At 37.1% G+C, this 22293-nt stretch overlaps 1 protein-coding gene across 1 annotated transcript in view; it reads left to right on the top strand.

The window, feature by feature from the left end:
- The window catches only part of LOC124883604 (syntaxin-1A-like), a 103208-nt gene that overhangs the window by 12458 nt on the left and 68457 nt on the right, over positions 1-22293 (top strand). Inside the window, exon 2 of the mRNA XM_047390778.1 lies at positions 17364-17441. Coding sequence (XP_047246734.1) covers positions 17364-17441 — 78 coding nt within the window. The remainder of the gene's footprint in view (positions 1-17363; positions 17442-22293) is intronic.

Genomic DNA, 22293 nt, shown 5'->3' with positions numbered 1-22293 from the left:
TTGGTTCACAGTCTCCTGAGAAAGCTTGGTAGGGGTTTTTTTCACCAGTAAAACAACAAAACATTAGTTCCTCTTCTACTGACGATAGCAGATTTGAAGCATACTAGCAACATTTCACTTCTTTTTTCCAGTTTGGAAACCAGTTAGTCAAATTTACCCACATTTGGCTAGTGGTGGGTGCTAATTTCCACACCTTCTGACACTTCATGCATAGGTTTAAGCAGAGACATAGAATAAACATTCACTAAATTTGACTTAACCTTTCAAGTAAATGTGTTAATTGCACAGAATGTTAAAACACTGGCAGAAAAACGAACTGCTCAGCTGGTTAATTAGTTGTGCTATGTGCTGTAGTAGTCCTGTTAACAGACATGTTACCCTGATAAGAGTGAAGGTGGCACTCTAGTTTCTGAAACAGGATTAAGTGTTGTAGGCTTCTTCAAGTCAGCTGACAGGCAATGTGCAGCAGGAGCTAGGGGAGGAGCTATACTGTGTTACTACAAACTCAGGTCACATCAGCTCTTCCTCTGATATGTCATTAGAAGGACTTTTAAGTACAAGAACGATATAATAGACAGATTTTACAGGTTTCAAACTGTACCTGTTTAAAACGTTGTTATATCTTGATACTGGTAACCAGTAATATGCCTAGTAGTATAATTATGTTTGATCTGCAATACATTTTTGGACTCATTTTAAACAGATGAAGCAGTGAATGCCATTCTGATACATCATCGCCATCACATTTAATTTTTTTGCACCTCCCTTAAACATTCAGAGAAGAGCAATTATTTTTCATTCATCTGAATTTTTTAGAAAAAATAAAGTTCAAGATTTACTCACACCCAGTTTTTAATTTTTGGTTTCTTTAACAAGCAAGTCGATGACTCTGATTCAGACATACGCATGGAGCAGTTACTGGTATCGAGGTATTCCAATGGTTTAAAAAATTACAGAGTAAAAAACAAAAACAATTTCCATCCTGCCTCATTTTGTCACAGCCTAACGAAATTTCAATGAGATGCCAGAGAAAGTGACGGTAGTTTTGTTCCACTAAACGGAGCACAGAGGGCCCCTTCCCCATCTCTTGCTGCACACTGCTGGTTAGCTGACTAAAAGAAGCCTACTGCCTGCAGTGTTACGTTGAGCAGGGAGTGTATTGAGGTAACAGAAAACATAAATAGGTCAACAACAAGACTACCAAAATAACATGAACAGGGAGAAAACAGATTTGAAGGAAAATATAAACTAAAACAGCTAACATAGGAATCCAGGAAGAAACAAACACCTAAACATCAGAATGAATGTAGTAAACGTGAATGAATTGAAATAAAGCAAATGAAGAACATGGCAGCACAGAGAAAGTAAACAGAACTCAAACCCAAAACCCCAGACACAGGCAGATTATGACATTGCCCTTTTCCATCTTTTGGGACTTTTAGGGAAACTAAAGTGGAAGAAAATTACTCAGCTGCAGAAGCCTGGCTGTGCTATTTTAATTATTTCTTGTCTCATTAACTGAATCAACTGACACTGCAGAAGTAGCCAGTGTTGATCCGTTCTAGCAGTTATATTAACATTGAAACCGGGTAGAAAAGCAAATTTTTCCATGTGTTGTATGTTTTTCATTAGAAATCAGTCCTAACTTTTTAACGGTTTTACCGTTACATCCACCATATGAGACCTTACTCGGGTAAATACGTCACACAGTTCCTTGCAAAAGTATTAAGGTTTTCAACATTTTGTCAGATTATAACCATAAACATTATATGTATTTAAATCAGATTTTATTTGATAACTGTGACAAAAAACAAAACAAAACATAGTACTGTCAGGATCTGTTTGTAGTAGGTTTAGGTTATTTGTTGGTTTCTCTGCACTTCCCTGTCTCTGTTCTTCTAGTTACTGTTTATACTGGATTAAGTTCATGATTTATTCTTGTGTTTAGACTACTTTCTTGGATTCCTGAGTTATTTGAGTTTGTATTTCCATTGTTTACTTATTTCCTGTCCTTTTAGATTCCCTGATCATTCTGTGTTAATCAATCTACCTCCATCAGTTACCTTGCATTTCTGGTCACCAGCTGCCTCATATTGCTCCTGATTAGTTTATTGGTCCATTTTTCTACCTTCCTTAGTATTAATACCCTCTGGTTCTCATTGTTCTCTGTCGGATCCTCTGCTGACATCCCTAGTTCCATGTCTCTGTGTTCTAGCCTGTTACCCTGCCTGTGTTCCCTGCTGTACATTTAATTTCAGTTATTATTAAATCCTTTCTACTCACCATGCAGCTTTGGTCCTCCACCACTTCTTTGCAATATGACAACTACTTAGTTGTGGAGTGGAAGGAAAATGTTAAATGGTTTTAAAAAGACTTTACTAATAAAGTCTGGAAATTGTGGCATGTACATGTATTCAGCCCATTTTACTCTAATGTAAATATAATCCAGTGCAACTAACTGGTTTCTTAATCACCCTAACAAGTATTAGACTGAGAATTTACAACTTTGACTAGAAATTAACGATTGCTTAAATCTATAAAAAAACAATAAAAACATCCTGAGCAGATGTTTCTGCTTCATTTAAGCTGTCTATAACTAAGTGCTTACTGTCATTACTTACATAAATATAAATTAAATAATTAGTAGATTATTTAATGATTAAAAATGTTCCTCAGCTCTTTTCCTCTTTTCCCGTCCCTGTTTCTTGTATTTTATTTTCCCAGCATTCCCTTTCATAATTTTGTTTCACCCATTCCTCATACATCCTCTTCATGTCCTGCTTTTTCCTCCCACACCTTGCCACATGTTCCCCTCCATTTCCACAGTATGATTGTGTTAGTAGAGCATGGATCTTGTCCTAATCCTTCATGGTCAGCGAGTCACATATTGGAGCTTTCCTGTCATATTTCAGAGGGAAGAAGCTAAGCGGTGGCTGCACATCCCTTCTTTTCAGCCTGTGATCTGTCATTAAAGTTCAATTGAGGCTTTATGGCATTTTCTCTTCCACTCCTGCCAAACTGAATACTGGCCAGTCCTGCTCTGCTGCCTACAGGCACACATAGGATGGAAGAGTCTGTGTATGAAAATCCTCAATCACTTGTAATTTATATATTCACATCCATACCCATCGGCTAATTATGAGCTAACAAGCTGAAACGTGGAAAAATTCACGACTTAGGCTGAAAGATCACTCTTCTCATGTGAGTCCCTGTGGAACAAAGAGATATCTCTCTGAGAGCTGACAGCTGCTGACATTCATATTCACACCTGAAACTGACTGATATTGATTTGCTCATAGTCAAGGTGATATCACATCATAAGTCATTATTTAACCTTTTGCTCTGTGGCGCTTTGTAAATTTGTATTTATTTGTTTTTAAATGGCATCACTCTGATGATTGCATTGTTAAAGGTCAGAAAGATGTGAAGAGGGTGGAGGGTGGAGGGTGATGAGCGGGCAGAGAGAAGAGGAATAAATTATTTAATTCAGTTGAAATGTAGCACAGTGAAATGTGATGAACGCAATATAAAATTTGAGGTCTAGACGGAGGATTGCGAGACGGAAGGAAGGAAAGTGACGGATTGTGGAGGGGAGGGGGAGAGAAAGGTAACGGAGCCCATGGTGTGTGGCTCTGCTGCAGTAATGATTCTGTAGTGAAGCTACACTCTGTAGCGAGGAGGTGATAAAAGGACATGTGAGGCGGATAAGAGAAAGAAGATAATTAATGGAGAAAGACATTGAGAAGGATTGGTAGTAAAAGGAAATTACTTTAACTCTGTGCATTAGTGTTGAAATGAGACTTAATTCACAGTAACTTTCATGTAAAAACTGCAGGAGGTTCAGTTCAGTTTTTTGATAGCGTGCCAGTTCACAACAAATGTCACCTGAATGGACTTTATGATGCAAGCAGATCTAATTCAAACCTAGAAAAACATAATTAGATTGATCCAGTCCAAGGCAGATTCACATTTAATTACACAAGTCCCACATAGGTCTTGGTTGTAGTACAATGCAACCAAAATTTATAATGCCAGTTGGAACAAGTTATGTATGGAAATCATCCCCTCCTCTGCTACAATCAAAATGCTACAGTGAATAGATGATTGCAATAATTTGTGTAAATTTGCAGCAATCCCTCCTTCCACGTAAATGTGCTAACAGTGGACATATGATCCTTCCACCTGGGTATGTGGTAACAATGGACAATTTATTTCACTGAGTACCTGACTTTGCAGAACTTTTTTATCCTGGGTAAGCATGTGACAACAAGAGACAGATGGTAATTGATCAAGTAGTTGACTTTACAGTCGAGCACAGAAAAGGACTGACAGATATTCACGTTTTTAATTATGCATCTTTATTGTTGTCTTTACTCACACAACATAAAACACAGGAGTGGTCAATTTCCCAACTCCCGTTTTTGAGAAGCTCTGAACTGCTGATACAAGTTTATTATGAAATTATGATTTCTATTTGAGAACTGTAATTAATAGCCTTCAAAATATATTTTCTAGTCTCCCTGTTTTGATCAGTCATGAATTCTTTTCTTTAGAATTGAGTGTGCAAAAAACCTCTCCTGCAACCAAAATGCTTCTTTTGGCACCACTGGATGCCAAATCCTGTGTATGATGTTTTTATACAGTTTACAGTGTATGATGCTGGGCTTTGCTTGATTGGTGATTCTTGCATCAGTAGATTAGTGTTCATTGTGCAGAACGGTGGCCTGTGCTTCTGGAGATGTTGTTTAGTTTGTAGTTGTTGCTGACATCGTCTCGCATGGTATCGTTTATAACTGAAATCAAGTTGTCCAAACTTTAGGTAATCCCCAGTTTGCTTTGCCAGTGTTAGCTAGTTGCTCTTACAAGAGCTTGAGCAGGTTTCAGTTGTCGTTATTTCTGCAGATGTGGTTGCACCTCTATCGCCTGTGTTCCTGGACTTATTTTTCAGGAGTAGGTTGCAGCTGGCATCGTACTTGGATGTTGGCATTGGTAATTGGGTCTACTATCTGACAGAGACACCTTATTTGAATAAACTCAGATTTGTTCAAGTCTTGATTGAGGATGTTTTGAGTGTCAGACCTGTAAAGAACAATAGCCATCTTCAAAGTGTGGAAGAGGCATATGTTCTAAGGGAAATATGTCACGGTGAGGTTTTGGGGTGGAGCGAAGGGCAGACAAGAGCTTGGCAGCAGCATTCCGAATGATCTTCAGCTTTATTCAAAGTTACAAGCGTAACAAAATCACTGCAGGTAAACCAGAGATCCAAAACTTACATCTGCAGGAACATGGGATACATGACCGTAGAGGGTAGACCCGAGCTGTGCAACGAGAGGAACCAGCAAAGGACAATGAAACAAAACCAACTAATATACTGAGGGAGAACAAAGGCAGGTAATCAAAGGAACTAAGAACAGGTGAGACAAGGAGGCAGGGAGACAGAGGGAACAGGTGTACCTAATAAAACTAAGCATGAGGAAAGGGACTATTTAACACAACAGTGAGCAGACCTAATTGAAACTATAGACCAAGATAAATAAAGCATAAAAATCAAGAATAAACATGAACTAAAGGAAACTGAGAAAACGGAGGGAACACAACAACCTAAAAACTAGCAAAACCATAAAGAAACCCTGACTACAAAAGTAAACAAACCTAATAGACTGGAAGGGAAGCAGAGAACATGAGGACTAGAATATAAACAAACAAAATATAAACAATAAGTAAACACAACCTAACCAGAGGGGCTGGAGAATAAAGCTAAACTAGAGGAACTAAACGAGAAAGGACTACAACTAGGAAAGAAACTAACACAGAGAAAATAAGACTGGTAACCTAGTAGAATATAAAAGAGGACAAATACCAAACCATAAATAACACAAAGATACTAAATGAGAAACTGAACTAGGAAATACAAGGAAACCAGAGGACTACAATAAATAATAATAATAGTAATAATAATAATAATACAGAGAAAACCATACTAAGTCAAAACTAAGAAAGCAACAATAACCAAAGGAGCAATGAACGAGGAAGGTGACAACACTAGGGGGGACATAAACAATCAGGAGTGAGAGGAAGTAATCAAAACAACCACGACTACCAAAATACTAAATATAAGCATAAAAAGTGACTAAACACAAACAAAGTCCTAACCCTGACAAAATATTTGGATTCATCCAGATACAAAGACAAAAAACAAAATAATTGGAAGTTGACATTTTAGACTGTGTAGAGCATCCTCTATTAGCAATTAGCCTGATTAATGTGAGTAGAATTGCCAGCTCTAATTATTGTTATCTGTGTGTAATAAATACTAAACCTTACCTCAACACTGAGATTTTCAAATAGCTCCCAACACGTTCAAACTGAGCATGCTCAGTAACAGATGGGGGTTAAAAACTTGAAAGAAAAAACATTGTTGCTATAAGTTCAGGGTCCCTGATATCTGCTGAAGTTGTCTTTGGATAATTTGCTACTTTTCTAATTCAGTAAAACGTTGCCAGGGGGGTTACAAAATAATGTCCCTTTTAAACCCAAAAAAAGTAAAGTAGGGCCAAAAAAAGCCAAAATTACAAATGATGAAATGACCAGCAGCCAAAGTCAAGCTTTCTGTTGTAACAGTGTGAAAGAACAGCAAACATGCCTTAATACAATCTACTTTAAAAAGGGTTACTACAAGTTGTGTGCTTCCTCTGACCTAATTTTCAAAAGCTTAACAGATCAATAAAAAGCTGACTGTGGGAACAACTTCCAGACCAAAGAATACTGTTGTCAGCGTCACCTAGTATTGCTCAAGTATGATGCGTTCACTGATCTGACAAAATATTGGGTTTTCAAGTACCCGACCTGTCGGTTAATATTCAGCAGTCAAGCAGGAAATCGTCTGATTTGAATCACAAGCCGAATTCTCACACAACTATTCCGAAACCGTTTCCTACATTGCTAAAAAAAAACAGGCAATGATAGACACTAAAAATGGAATCATCTGTGAGAAACTCTTAGATGATTAGAAGAAACTTTCATTGCATTTTCAGTTCAATGATGAAACATTTTAACCTGAACCATTCTGAGCCAATTCATATTTTATTGTTTTTAAAATTAGCACATCGGGATGAAAATGGTAGCGCTATCCATTAAATTTAATCCTGCAGTTTAAATGCACCCTTTTGGATGGAGAGCTGCAGTTTGGTGTGTACCAAAAATCACCTAAAAGACTTTGGGTGACTCGCTCTGTTACTTTGTGGTATTTCGTTGAATTAGTTGCTCTTACCTGGTAGCAGTGAAGTTGTTAACGCCTCATAGTTCATAAAACACTTTGGTAAGACACTGAATCAACTGAAGCACAGACAAGAAGACCATCTTACCAGAGTCTGTGTCTGGCAGTTATTAATCTTAACAATAATTTTTTTTTTTTCCAATGGAAAATGACTTGATGATCTATGCCTTTTTAATGTTGCAGAAACACATTGTACCCAGGTGGCAAGAAGACAAGATCCAGATTGCAATCACAAACTTTGTAGGATCTTGTCTAATCGGTAAACTGTAATTACCATTTGAAGCTTTGAAAGCTGGTGCTCATATGTAGTTTTGATAACTTTGCAAAGCAGTAAGTATGTCGCCAGCAGCACCTCTTAGTGTTTTAATTATGATGAAACAGAGAGTTGTTTTCCAGCTAACAGCTGGTCGGAGCAGGGCCAAGACAAATAGCAGTTCTTACCAGTTCATGTGAATGTTATTTAAACCACATTTGAACACATTTACATTAGAACGTCAGCGGTTATTTACAATGGAGACCAAGTTGGTCCAAAGTCAGTGATAAAAATCTTGGCAAGAGAAACAATCTGTGTAAAACAACTTTACTCTTTGCTCTACAGATAGTTACTATAGCTGGATACAATGAACTTGCTCCATGGTACTAATGTAAGGTACTGACTGTTCATAACCTCTCAGCAGAACTCCACTTAAAAAATCTAAACTTGCTGTAAAAGATAGGATTAAAAATTACCTTTATTAATTTTTTCCATGTTTCTGCTCTTCTGCTTTTGCTCTTTAAATAATAAAGCATAAAACGTTAAGAAGGTATGGATAGATTAGAGCATCAGTTTGATGGGCAGTTAAAGGTTCCTGCAGCGAGCAATGAATCCGCTACTGTACACTAATCCCATTTTTACATTTAACACAGCTTCAATTTGTTTTTTCTATTACTTTTAAGTTATATGTCTTGAAGATCCCTTCATTTGTATTAGCACTAAATACATGTATTTATTACGTTCTACCATTATTTATTTTACAGTTTTGCAATTCTTTAGACATTACTTTATGGTTAATGAAGTCAAAGTCTTTGGCTCCAAGATTTTGTTATAATTTGACATAAACAGAAACCAAAATCTTCTTACTTTCAGATTCTACAGAGAAGGTTTGTCTATATATTTCTCAACCAGCAGGTCTGCATGAAACACATAAAAAATAAACCACTTTATTATCCCTCTGATACAGAGGGATATATACTATTAGTGTACTCTCTAAACGACAATCACTCGTAGATTTCCTCTGCTGACGATGTTGTAAAATGGAGAACAGTAATGAGACAGGAACTGAATGAGATTCACACTTGGCTGGTCTTCTCCTGGCTCATTCTATCACTTCTTGTGTCCGCTCATCAGCCGCGCTGCCTCTCCAGTTGCTGCCTCTCCATTTGTATAATTTCTAGGTCTCAATCGACCTACACCGTCCTCCTCCTCTTCCGTCAGCCAGTCATCCATTCTGACAGGCACTCAGTCAGTCAGCTGATGATTGGTGGTGTCAACATGTTAGCATAATCTCTGGGCTACCCGTGTGCCATTTTTCACTTAGAAAACTAGTTTGAACTAGTTTTGAATCTCTGTTCCTACTATGAATGTCCTCTTAACTCTTGTGCTGCTTGTTCTGTTACCCAAAAAGTGGAAATAAACTTGTGGTGAAAGCGAAGGCCTTTTCAGTGTGAGCATCTTTTGTAAGATTTACAGGAAAAAGAAGAAAAAATGTTTTTCATTCATATTTTGCTGAGTGTTGCTGCTATAACAAATAAGAGCAGGGTAAAAGCTTTTTGTAACCAAAGCTGTATGCTGCTGGATATTTATTTCTGAAGCCGGAAACATACTACTCAACAGTTTTGTCAGATTTTGAAAAGACTAGGTGTTCACACTGACGGACTGGTGTTTGGTTTCACGAATGAAAGACTGAGGATCAGACACTTACTGGAGGATCAGACTGAGGATCAAACACGACTGTTTGAAGGAACAAAATACCACTAGGTGTTGGTAACAGAAGATACTCTCAGAAGGAGTTATATTTCCATAGTGCCACTCCATAAAGTGAATGAGACGCAATTTAGAAGGTTAAGTTCAAGATTTGGATAGTGGTGACTGAATTAATTGTTATACGCATGTTGAGAGGTTGGAACATGTATTTGAGTTTTTTTAAGTTGTTTGTTGGTTCTGGATTATTGGTTATTTATATCCTAACAGACAATCATGTCATGTTTGGGTAGGACTGTGCAAAAAAACATTAAGAATGAATGATAAATAGGTTTTTTCTGTTTGAAATGTTTTTTTTTAAATAAATGTACCTTTATGTGTAATATGTGAATTGTTTAGTTTATTTCAATAAGGCCTTTCATTATTTACTGTGCTTTAGGCCCTGTTTACACGACAACAATTTTTGGTGAAAACTGAAATGTTTTGTTGCAGTTCTACTGTGACAATTATGAACATTTCTCTGAAAACGGCACAGTTTAAAAGTTCCAGAGTGTAACTCTTTGAAAACGGTCTGTTTGTGTTGCCGTGTCGAGGAGAAAAATGCAATCTACATCTTAAAATCCACAGAAGAAGAAAATATCAACAATAACAATGGCTGATTGCAGAGTACTTATTGTGCTGATGACTCTTTTAAATCTAACAATAGTTCTCCAACAAAGTGCTTCTCTACTCCGCCGTTGTCAAAGCAGGCACATATTGTTGAGTCTCAAAGAACATACCGCCAACTAGTGGAATGACAGGGAAAATACACCGTTTTCATGTTTTGACTAATGTCGTGTGCACGGAGATTGTAATTAAAACGTTGTCATGTAGATGTGTTACCAGAAATTGGCTGTTGGCAAAACGTGTCTGCAGTTGGGTCGGCGATTTCTTTATACATACAGGCTCCAGTCTTCAGCTCCTCTCACACACGCAGACTTTTCCTGACCAGGAATTAGGGGTAAAATTGGCCATAAAATTGTGTAGTGTGGTGGCAGCTTAGAAGAACAAGTTGAAATTTGAAACATAAAAACTCTTAAGCCGTTTTCTGGACACTGCGATAATCTAGTCTTAAACAGTTTGAGGTTCACAACTGACAGTTAATTGTATCCTCTTTACTCCACCTTTAAGCTCTATAACATACTGTGAGGTATTTTAAAGATGGCTATAAAGAAACAAGAGGCAGATCTAAACTGTCCTCATAAATACAAGTTGAAATGTCAAATTTAACACTTTGCAGCCCTGCTCAACTGAATTGTTCATGAAAACCTCAAAACCAACCCTTATATCTAGGCAGGGAATTATCTGTTGGTAACCGCATTTTTTCAAAGCTCAGTTCAGTTTCACTAGCCATATCCAGGCCTGATTACTAATCATTTGCCAAAAAAATTTAGGTGGTCCCAAAGACTTCTGGGAAAAGATTATTTGGAGCGCACAGAGATGGCGACTCAAGTTTGAGACTCCAACTCAAAACTCCTTTACGTTGAAAAATAGAAGACCTCAGACTAAACTTAGACTTGTGCCTTAAATACGTAAGACTTGACTTGGACTCCTGGACTGAGACTGAGTCTTAGTCACAGTTATCATCTGATGTAATGAGGAGTGAAAAGAAGCCGCGTGAGCTACGGATTGCAGGTGCTGCGCATGTTTAACGCTTGATTATTCTTACCAGTGATGTTCCTGAATTATGGGCAGTTAATGGCTCATAACAAATTGTTCATGGTAGTTGTAGCTTTATAATAATGAATGTCTCTCCAAATAATCGCTGTACTAAATTACTTTGGATCAGAACAAAATAAATGTCACTCACCTCCCACATTTTCTTGTTGGTAAACTAGTTGCAACATTTCAAGAACAAGTTCAGCTGAAAATACCAAAATAGAAGCACTTCCTGTTTGTTCGTTCAGATGTTTAACACTTTAAATGGCTTACTAAACTGTCCCTTTTAGTTTATAGATAAAATTTCATCATCTTTACTATTTACAATTGAGAAGAAAGGTTTTAAATCTTTTTGCATTTGCAAAATGTTTTCCCTGTATTATTAAAAATGATCTAGTTCAGAAAAGTCTCCAGACCCTATTTTGTCCAATATCTAATATAGAATAAACAGGTGTTAACATACTCATTGCACAGACAAAAAAGAACTTTGATTTATTAAGAAATTCATCAATAACACCTTTTAATTTCTTTTTATAATTTTTCTCACAGCATAAATGCCTATTTATATTTCTAATAGGGTAAAAAGTTTGATAAATATAACATAAACCTTAGCAGAATTTTTGTATGATGATTGAAATGTTAAAAGATTAAAACATGTTAATAAATATTAAAAGATTGGAAGATATTTATCCTCTGTTCATGTGGTAATTTAGACCTAAGAACAAACACTATAAGGTTAGAGGTTATTTCAGTCCTCAGAGAATTTAGATTTGACTCTGAATTCGGGCAAAAGACTTGAGACTTGAGTTGCAGTCGATAAAAATTACATACGAGCAGCACTGTTACAGCCGCTGTGAAACTACCACAACATAAAAAAACAACAGCATACCAAAAGTCTCACATTGTGGTGGTAGTTTGACAATCTAGGGCTGCTTAATGGAGCCATGAATTCTACTCTCTCCTAGAAAATTCTGAAAGAGATTATCCGGTCACTGGCGCTTGGTTTATGGTGTAGGTCAGTAATATGAAGCACCCAGCAGGTTCACCTCTGAGGAGCTCAAAAAAATCCCTAAAACGAGGATGAAGTTTTCAGAGTGTCCTAGTCAAAGTCAAGCCTTTGCCAGTTATTATAACACTTGATGGCAGTTGTTACCAAAGGTGGCATAATAATAGTTATTAGGTTTATGGGGTATTACCTTTTTACATTGAACCAGGTGGATTTGGAAAATTGTTTCCTTTAATAAATGAAATCATTATTAGAAAACTGTATTTTATGTTTATTTTGGTTATTTTGTCTGACGATAACATTTGTCTGATAATCTGAAAAATGTATGACCAAAAAACTAAAACCCAGGAGATCTTTAAGGCGGCGAATACGTTTTCACAGCACTGCAGAAAACCCAAGGCAGTTACGCAATAGCGTGACGGGTATTGGTTTAAACTGTAGGTCACTGTGAACAGCAAGATAAAAAAAAAAATCAGACTTAACAAGCACTGCAACAAGAAAATATCTATAGGTATTTTGTGTCTTTCTGATAGAAAATGCACATACTGTAAAACCTGTGGGTTTCTGTGCATGTCTGTGTAAGCACCAGATAAATCTCTCTCCCTCTGGTCTTAAATTCGGTTACTTTCACATCACTACTCTGTGCAGCCGACAGTTTATTTACGAGTCTGACTGTAGGAAACTGCTTTAACAAAGATCTCAGAAACAGGTCAGCTTTTAAAACTGGAAATACAAAAGAACAATAAAGAATTGCACTTGTAGGTTTTCACCTCCGCAGGATCTGCTGCTTATCTTTTATGACATGCAACACTAAGATCATTGTTAGTAAGCACAGACCTGCAGCCTTTTTTTACAGCTGCCTGCATCTCTCTGGGTTCTTGTTGCACCTTGTATGACACTGTCACAGCTGTCAGTAATTGCTGAGTTGCCGTGTTTTTCCTTCCTTTGTGCCTTCTGATATAAATCTGTAATGCTTATAGCTTGCTAACCATGTCTGCTTTATCTTTCACTCTTCCACTCTTGGACTAAATTTCATTCCTATTTATCTGTGTGCCCTGGATGTGCTGGGACCTTTGTCTTCGTGCAAAGACTTCCTGCTGGTGTGGTGCCTTGAATTACTCTCTAATCTAATAAACAGCATAATCAGGCCACTACACCACTTGCCGTTGGGATGTTTCACCTGAGCATGAGCCCAGAGGCAGAGTGCATTTCACGGGTTACGGTCCACTGAGGACTGGCTCGTATGGACCTGGTTTTCTCTGTGTGTGTGCCATCTGCTGTGTATCATAAGTGTGTCAGCTGGGATGTGTAGATGTATGTTTTTGTGTCTGGCTCAGAGCGTCTGTTCTGTGTGGACAGTCAAGTCTGTGGGCTGAGTCAAGAGTACAGTGCTAAGGGCCTCCACAGACTCTTTTTGGCTCAGCGGGAGCTCCATATCTGGGTGGGAGGTGGAGGTTCGGGGTGTCGTCTCCTCTGCCGCTGACCAAAAAGTAAAAACCAGAGCCCTTATTTCTCTGCAGGGGGTACAGCATCCCTCTGTGGAGGCTGAACAGCCTATTCTGAATGCCTGCTTGTTTTCCTCCTCTGCCTGCTGCTGCTGCAGCCTTACAGTGTTCGCTCTGCTTTCTGCAGAACCAGAGTTTGGACAGAACACATTCCTTGCAGCTCGTCTTCAATGAATGTCACCAGTAAATTAACTCACTCAGATATTTGTATCCCAAGGTTATTTTAGGAAGGTTTCTATACTGAAGTTAAACTGTTTTCACAAATAAAAAATATTTTGTGCTTAAATATATCTTGAGTGGGCTCAGATAATAGCGTGATCACAGTGGCTCTGCGTTCCTCTCACTAAGGTTTGTGCCAGCTGTCTCAGCATCTCTCTCTAAAGTCGATTGTTTAGGACATTTTTCCCAGACTCCTCTCTGTGTTTTAACTCATCTTCTCATTGTGTCTTATACCTTCTTCCCTCCTGGTCATATCTGTCAGCTGATTTCTAGTAGAACGGAATTATTTTCCTTCACTGTGTTTTGGCACAGCAAAGAACGGAAGGAAGATACATTTCCAGCACATTTTGATCTACATTACGACTGATTTGAAATTTGGACTTACACAAGACACATCTTCCAATTTTATTCTTAATATTTAGAAAACGTTAAAAATGATTTTAGACAGAAGAATTTAATTTTAATTAAGCAAAGCTCTATATCGAATCATTTAGTTTAAAATTTTATCTCGCATGATTGATCTTTTTGTAGCTTTTCCGCTACAGCTTTGATTAAGGTCAAGCTAAACATCCTTCATCCATTTCAACAAATAATTGAAAACTAACTGACAAATTAATTTCCAATCACATATATTTCAGTTCAGTTCCATTTGTAATACAATCCAGTCCAATTCATTTTATAAAGTAGACAGGGTGTCTGCGTCATGGACTAAAACTGGGAGCTGGTTCCACAGGAGAGGAGTCTGATAACTAAAAGATCTGCCTCCCATTCTACTTCTAGAGACTAGGAACCACCAGTAAACCTGCAGTCTGAGAACAAAGTGCTCTGTTAGGAACATATGGAACAATCAGATCTCTGATGTATTATAGGGAGTTTTGTGTAAAAAGAAGACATTTAAAGTGTTTTCTGGGTTCATTATTATTATTCGGTGTCAGTGAAGTGGAAATTGTAAAAATATTCTCTCCACTTTTAATAAATGGCACAGCCAGCCTATGCTCATGTAGCTTTTCATAATAATTTTAATAATAATGTCTCCGTACATATGTGTGTTTTAAATATTTATTGGACTTAATGTTTGAAAGAGACCATGGAGTACTCCCAGGAAAAAATCTCTTTTATAGGAAAAGTCATAATTTATCCACAGTTTCATCTGCACTCTAAATGGGGCCTCCATGGAAATCCTCTTATTTTAGTGGATTTTGTCTAAAACTGTTTCAGTGATTCTCCTTTACTAAAGTGAAGATTTAAAAAGAAAATCTATATGTAGGTGGGTTAAAGTTGGATCAGAAGTCATATTGCTGCTTTTGTAAAATTTATGAACAGAATGAAGCAGGCACATCAGGCAGAAAAAGATGAAACGAGCATTCTGGCATTACAATGTTGATAAGCAAATGGATTTTATAAGCCACTAATGGGGAGGTGAATTAGTTTGTCAGTGGCTAGATGAATGAGATGAAGCCACATGTGATCCCTGCTAATGCAGCATAATGGCTGATATGTGATTAGGAATAAGCATTTATTGCAGGATGAATCACCGGCTACATGATGGAAAATTAGAATGTTCTCCTTTATTTTCATGTTTTCTTTCTAGCTCTACATGATTAATAGAAATGTTCAGACCCGGTGACCTGATGTCGGCCATTGATCTTTCCAGGCTTGGGATGAGTAAAGGACATTTGGGAATTTCCTGAGGTGGCCAATCAGGGATGTTATCATTAGATAATTTGGACCCTGTAAATCAATTGTGTCTCCTAGTTTCAACACACCTACCTCAAATACAGGTACATTTTCTCCTCAGCAAGTTATTACATTCTGCACTGTCCTGGTAATGATTCTTTTATTAAGATTTAGTGATTTAACCAAGGAGGTAAGGCAATATGGAACAAAATTCAATCATGATAATATTTTTTAAATCAGTCGATTTCCGTTTATATCACGATATAAAACAACGTTTCTTGCTACTATTTTTGGTCATTAGGCATGATGCTAGAGAAAGCCGAACCTATGGTTGGTTGTTGCCGCTGTACAGGTGTTGTTTCTCGGGGAGGAGACAGGGGGGCCTAGCACTCACTCTCATCTGGGATGCCCCAGTGGGTGGCCCTGTTCAGGTGGTAAAACAGATTGGTGGTTTTTCCCTACTTTGTCAGACAATTCACTTCACATACTTTGCAGTGCACACTACGTGTCTTCCTTATTCTCTTCTTTCAGGAAACTCATTTTGTTCCCTTTTCTTCAGTGATGTCCTACCTGTTACCTAAAGTAAGAGGCTACAGCTGCACAAACATTAGCTATTAGCGCGTCTGGCTGCTACTGAGCTGTCAGCATCAACCTAATGTTGCATGTCTCTATTCCAGCCACGATTGGTTCAGTGCACAGCAACTCTTTTTATCATTGGCTATTCATCTTATTTTTTATACTGAAGGTGTATATTGACCCTTTCTCATATGTCTATCAAGGAATCCTTATTTTTAGATGTATATTGCTACAGTTTTATTGCCCAGCTCTACAAGCAGACATGCAGAACTGGAGTTGGACACTACTACTGTAGATACTGGGACTTTAACGTCCCTTTTTGCCAATTCAAACAACCAGAGATCAGTGTGGTCTACTTCCACCTCTGAATGCTACCCAGTCCACATTTCACAGTTCCCTTTTGGTGCCTCCTATTCCAGGTGGGCCCAGAGAATGGTGGTAATACAGATCTAATTTAGTCTTTACATTTTTGGACTGCACCAGCCGCCCAAGCCTCTCTCCAAACTCTGGCTCCATAATATGCCCCCTGTGTGCCTTGTTAAAGCGAGGAAGCTTCATCAAGGATCATAAAGAATCCTAAATCCCTTTTGATCTGGCCTCTCTGCCAAAACAGTTTTGTCATGGGAGGCAGACCAGGATTAAAACTGCTCTAGTCAACACACAATGAGGCTGTCACTCTGGTTTTATAAACATTAGCCCCTCTATTTCTGAGGTCATGGCCGTATTCTTAGTTTTCCCCCAAATTTAGCAAAAATCTTGAAGGATCTCGTTCTTAAGAAACATTTATCGTTTAGCATCTCATTTCATGAACTGAAAGCAAATGGATTGACTGCACATTTATCCTTTTTACTATAAGCTAATTGTTTGCATCACATAGTCATTTGCAAATTTTAGCATCACTTGATTGTGATTTTGATATAGTCCCCGAACTGAACTCAATAAACTGAAAACCCTGGGTAGCAATACTGACCTAAGACTGGAGAGTTTAGTCTGATTTAACGTCAGACAGAAGAGAAAAAAGCCTGAATGTCTTTTTTTTTTTTTTACAGTGTATATAAATATCTGTTTTTAACAGTTATGTGTTAATGTAAAGCACTGACATACGTAAACCTGATAGAGATGCAAAAAACAAAACCCCTCAAAGGTTCTATCTGCCCCCAGGTTGTAATTAAATAATAAGTTGTTGATCACTTTGTGTTTCTAATTATGAGTGTCATTAAGTGGTCCTTGTCTCTAATCAGATGATGGGTGGAGAAGGTGTGAGGCTGTTGGTGCTGTTTTATTTAACCTCAAATTAGTCCATAGAATCATACTTGATCTCCTCATTGCTGCTGTTTTCATCATTAATGCAGTTTATGAATGCATTTGATTTAATTTACAAACATCATATCACATTCATGTTTATTTGATCTTTTCACATCATAACAACTCTGTGTGTTTGTGCAGGGCAAGGAGACGACGGAGGAAGAGGATGAAGTCGCTGTGGGCATGGACAAAGGCTTTATGGATGAATTCTTTGAACAGGTTTGTTTCCTAATCTTTCCCATCATTTTTCCTCTGTCCTTGGTAAACAGGGTCTTTACCGCTTTCATAGCTTGCCATCATGAATTAATAATCATGTTATTTGTAACACCACATCTGCCAGGGTAGCACCCCTCTTCTGATATTGAATCTACTCGTTTCGGTCTGTAATCCATATAATGTGGGCTGTATTCTCCCTGCTGCTAAGGAATGATTTATAACTACGGATAATGTTTCAGGTGTGGCATGGATCTTTATTTACTTTATTTCGCTCTAAAGGCTTGTTGATTCAGGTCATCATTCCATTGTTTTGCAGTTAATAATTAACCTTTTTTTTTTTTACCACAAACCGCGTTCGTCAACATGTCTGCATTTTTGACTCTTTATTTCACGTATGTTCTGTTTGCACACATGCTTATAGCACTATCTGGATATGATCCTGGTTCTCTAAGAGATGGACCCGTTCCTCTGTAGCTGCAGTTTATATCTCTGGAGAGATGGGCCCCGCTATGAGTCATCAGTCATACAGAGCCATGCTGACTTTACTTTGTGACATCTTTCACTCTGAGTAAAGTGGGCTCTGTAATGCCTCCTTAATGGGGCTGATCTCCCACAGTGAGACAAATTGAAAAAGTAGAATTGCTCCAGTTTAGTTAGACATTTGGGATGTTGTTCTTACATGGCCATTTTTGTTTTTCTTACATTTTATTTCAGAATCAGCTTTATTATATGCCACCACAAACAAGGATTTTGACATTTTAAGTATAAATATATAACAAAGAAACTAAAATGGTAAATAGAGTGTTTTTACAAAAGAGAAAGACATGGTTGAGTTAGTGTAAATATGCATGGTATTGATCTAGGCTCTCTACTGTTAAGTGTTTATCATAGAGACGGCCAGGTTGTCGCACATAGTGCTCTGTAGTGCTGATCTGAAGGTAAAAGTCTAGTTTGTCAGGACCTTCAGTTTTGAAACACCTGTGTGTATCAATTTATGGACATGGCTGCTTTATCTTTGATGTGCTAAAATCGTCATTACAAATTCTGCTACAGAAGAGGGTCATGTGAGGTGGAATGCCGTTTCGAAGCATTTGTGAATTATGAAAGAGGTCTACCAAGCAGGGCTTTGATGTGTGAGTTTTCAAAGGACAACGAGACAACAAATAAATTACAGAGGAAGATAAATTATCTGTGAATTCAAGGTGCATCAATTAAACTTCTATGTACATATGTAACATAATACATTATATAAGATATGTTATAAAAACTGTCACTTTGTTTTGGGGTTTCTTGGTAGATTTTCAGTTTCTGAAGTTAGTATCATCTCAAAAACCCTTAAAAAACATACATTTCTAGATTTTCATTCTAGCTACAATAATCTGCTATGACCAGTTTTCAAAGCCACCAATTTTCACTTGGCATAAGCCAGTATTTGAAATCAATTTTTGTTCAATGATATGAAAGTAAAATGCTGCACATGCCCAAAGTATGATTATGCCATTGCCGAGAAGTTTTTTTGTCTGCTGTTCAACTCTTCATTGAGCTAAATATTTGATCACAGCAGACATTTCCGGCAATATCCTTATCAAATATTATGTTTTTGAAATGCTTGAGGCTTTTTTCTTTTTGATTATCATACTAGTCATATTTTTGGAATAAGTCAACCTCTATGAAAATCTTATTTGTGGAGATGTTTTTTCCACAGTACACAGCCAATAAACTGAGATTTCATTCACACATTGTACCTTTTTTAAATTTAAAGTTTTCCACTTATTTTTATTGTTTGACTTTTTAACAAACTCAAAAATATAGTATAAGCTGCTACATAATCCATTTTTACATTTACAACTAGTGGCGGTTCTAGACCAAATTTACCAGGGGGGCCAGGTTTTTTCATGTGGGCACAAAACAAAAGAATGAAAACATAAGACTGGGCAATATTTCATTTTTTAATATATTAAGTGAGCCACAGAGCCACCTGTGGATCATTGTAGATCATTTACTTCTCCAGATTTAAGCATTCTTTTAAAGTAGAACTGTCACATTTATTTTTTTTTTCACTGGTTCCTTTATGACTTTCCACTTTAAAATTTAAAAAAACAATATTTTATTTTTACCTTTGCGCCTTTTTGAATAATGTTTTTTTTTATATTACAACTTAAACATAAAACAAATAACAATTTTAAATGGCACTGCATCAAAGAACATAAGAATATTGTGTTTCGATAGACTTCAAAGTTAATATAAAATTTGCTTAGACGTATTTTAAATTCATTCTTAATAAAGTTGTCAGTGCGGCTTTAAAAAACTGCAACCACTGTGTGCTTTTTATCTGCTTTCAGCTGCTTCCTCCAACAATTTCTCTCTTAAATGCTTAATTTAAATGCTTTTTTAATAAAGTGTAATACAATTCTGAGGTCAAAGACGCATGTTTATCCAACTTGTACCATTTTAAAAAAAATCTCAGAAACAAAGTCTTATGGATATTGCTTAAAAAATGTTTGTAAGAACTGCTTTGGACACTTGAAACCCAACTCTTGCAAAGAATAACTTAACATCTGAAGTTTGATGGCAGTGGGAGCAACAAATGGGGCAGAGGAAATGTTCTCACATCCTGATGGGAGCCTCAGTTATGAGGTCTGTCTCATGAGACATTGTTTAGTTTTTTAGGCTTACAGATGGAAGCAACCAATTCAGAGACTTAATATGTTTCACTGCAAAGAGATATATATATATATATTGATTCTGGTGTTTGAATTATTTGAAGCGGAAAAAATAATCATCCTCACTGCGTATTCTTCGTTTGAGTTAAATATTTGTGCTTATTAGGACAGTTTATATAATTATCCAACTTGGTTCTTTGTAGCTGTTTGCTGTAAGTGTGGTTTTATTCAGATATCAATTTAATTATTTCCTAGAAGTCCCAAAAAACCAAAATGAAGGCACCATCTGAAAATGAAAGAGGCACCAAATCATAAATAACTATCGTTGTGCATGTGCTTCTTTTAATGCAGAAAATGAAATGTTAAATTAAAATTTTTTGGTTATTCTCACTCACACTGCTCAACCCTTGTAGTATATAATCTAAATCTGCAACATTGAATGTTTTAACTTTGTTAATCACGTATCAGGCAAACATCCTGATTTATTGGTTCTCTTGTATTTGTTGCTTTCCTTTTTGAGCCAATGTTTCCAGCCTTAAATATCCTAGAATAATAATATAGAAATCCACATTTATTCATCAGCTCCTAGTTTCATCTTGTTGTTTCTGAGGGACAACTACAAAATGATAACATGATGGAGGTGTAATAAAAAGAACAGATTTAGTCTAAGAAGCTGCAGGTACACTGAGAGGCATATACAATGAGAGAGAGCAGTGCTCGAAGGCACGAATATGCACCAAAGATGAAGAATCGGTAATAAGAGTAGATTAAGGAAGAAGAGTGAAAACAGCAGTAATCAGTACCTCACCTAGAGAGGCTGTATTCACTGAGGTTTTAGTGCAGATCAGGAGGGATGACAGACAGTGGAGAAACAGCTGCAGCCCTTTGTCCTCTACTCACATAATAACCAGGCCCTCAGAGAGCGAGTATTGATTTTTATAATGTGGTTGTGCCATTTGTGTAAAAGTAAAGGTGGTTGCATCTGATTTTCCGCAGCTTGAAATTTCTACACGTTGATGTAATTGTCTTTTATTGCTTTTAAAAAATAACGCTGCATTTTATCACTGTTGGAAGATTGGTCGAATAAACCAAGAACCTATGAGGATGTTTTCTCTTTTCAAGAAGACATGACTTTTGTCATCTCTGTTGCCCTGCAGGCTACCAGATTAAAAAGTGCCATTATTTTCACAAGATAATTTCTCACAATCCTAAAAGGATTTTATAAACTCTTCAATCCTGAATGACTTGTACAGCTTTGGTTTCTCCAATCTTGGAAATAGGAGGTACAGTGGACAATTTCAGTTAATATTGTTTGTTTCGTTTATTTTACATGGGTAAGGTAAGGTAAGGTAAGTTTATTTATATAGCGCTTTTCAGTAACGAGACACTCAAAGCGCTGTACATACAATTACAATACAATCACAAAGAAAATAAACACAGATACAGACACAGCTACAATCCTTCTGAGAAATCTAATAGTCTCATCATTCCACTGAATTCTAACTAATGAAACTGAGTCACTGGTACAAAACAGCTTTAATCCAGATTTTCAGATGCTAATAATATATTGCTTTTACTGGTACTGAAGTTGAACTAAGTAATAACAGTCCATTGTAGTCTAATTAAGAAAGCTGGGTCATTGGTGTAAGAGCAGCTAAAGTCCAAATTGCTAATAGTATTTGGTTTTTGCTGGTAATCCTTCTGAGAAATCTGAAAATCTATGAAAAGTAATGAAATAACACATTTAGGTAAAGTAAGATGTGAGGAAAAAAAATCATATTTCAGACTCTATTCTTAGCAGAATAGAGTCTGAAAAAACCTCAGCAGGGGTAAGCAACACACACACAAGTAAAGATTTAGCAAAGGTACGGTGGAATCTTGAGGGTGTGAATATATAAGTCTGAGTGTGTTTGCAAGAATTAGACTGTCAACACTGATGGAGATTGTCCTTGAGAAGAGAGGTGGAAGTTTAATCAATCGGCCGCATAGTCCTATCAGCACACAGCTGGTAGGGGAGTGCTGGGGAAGAACGTCGTGTTTATATAACATCCAGGAGATATTTTGTCGTTAGCCAGTTAGCAGAAGTTGCCAAGGCCACATTGGGGAGACAGATCAGGAAAAACAATAAATGTTGTGGTTCAGGCAGTTGTGAATTTCCAACTACCTTAAGAGTTTTACTGGTATGTCTCAAT

Source organism: Girardinichthys multiradiatus, chromosome 18, assembly GCF_021462225.1.
Source record: "Girardinichthys multiradiatus isolate DD_20200921_A chromosome 18, DD_fGirMul_XY1, whole genome shotgun sequence".
Taxonomy (NCBI): domain Eukaryota; kingdom Metazoa; phylum Chordata; class Actinopteri; order Cyprinodontiformes; family Goodeidae; genus Girardinichthys; species Girardinichthys multiradiatus.
Note: the sequence above shows the minus strand (reverse complement) of the source record. Positions and strands in the feature narration are given on the sequence as shown.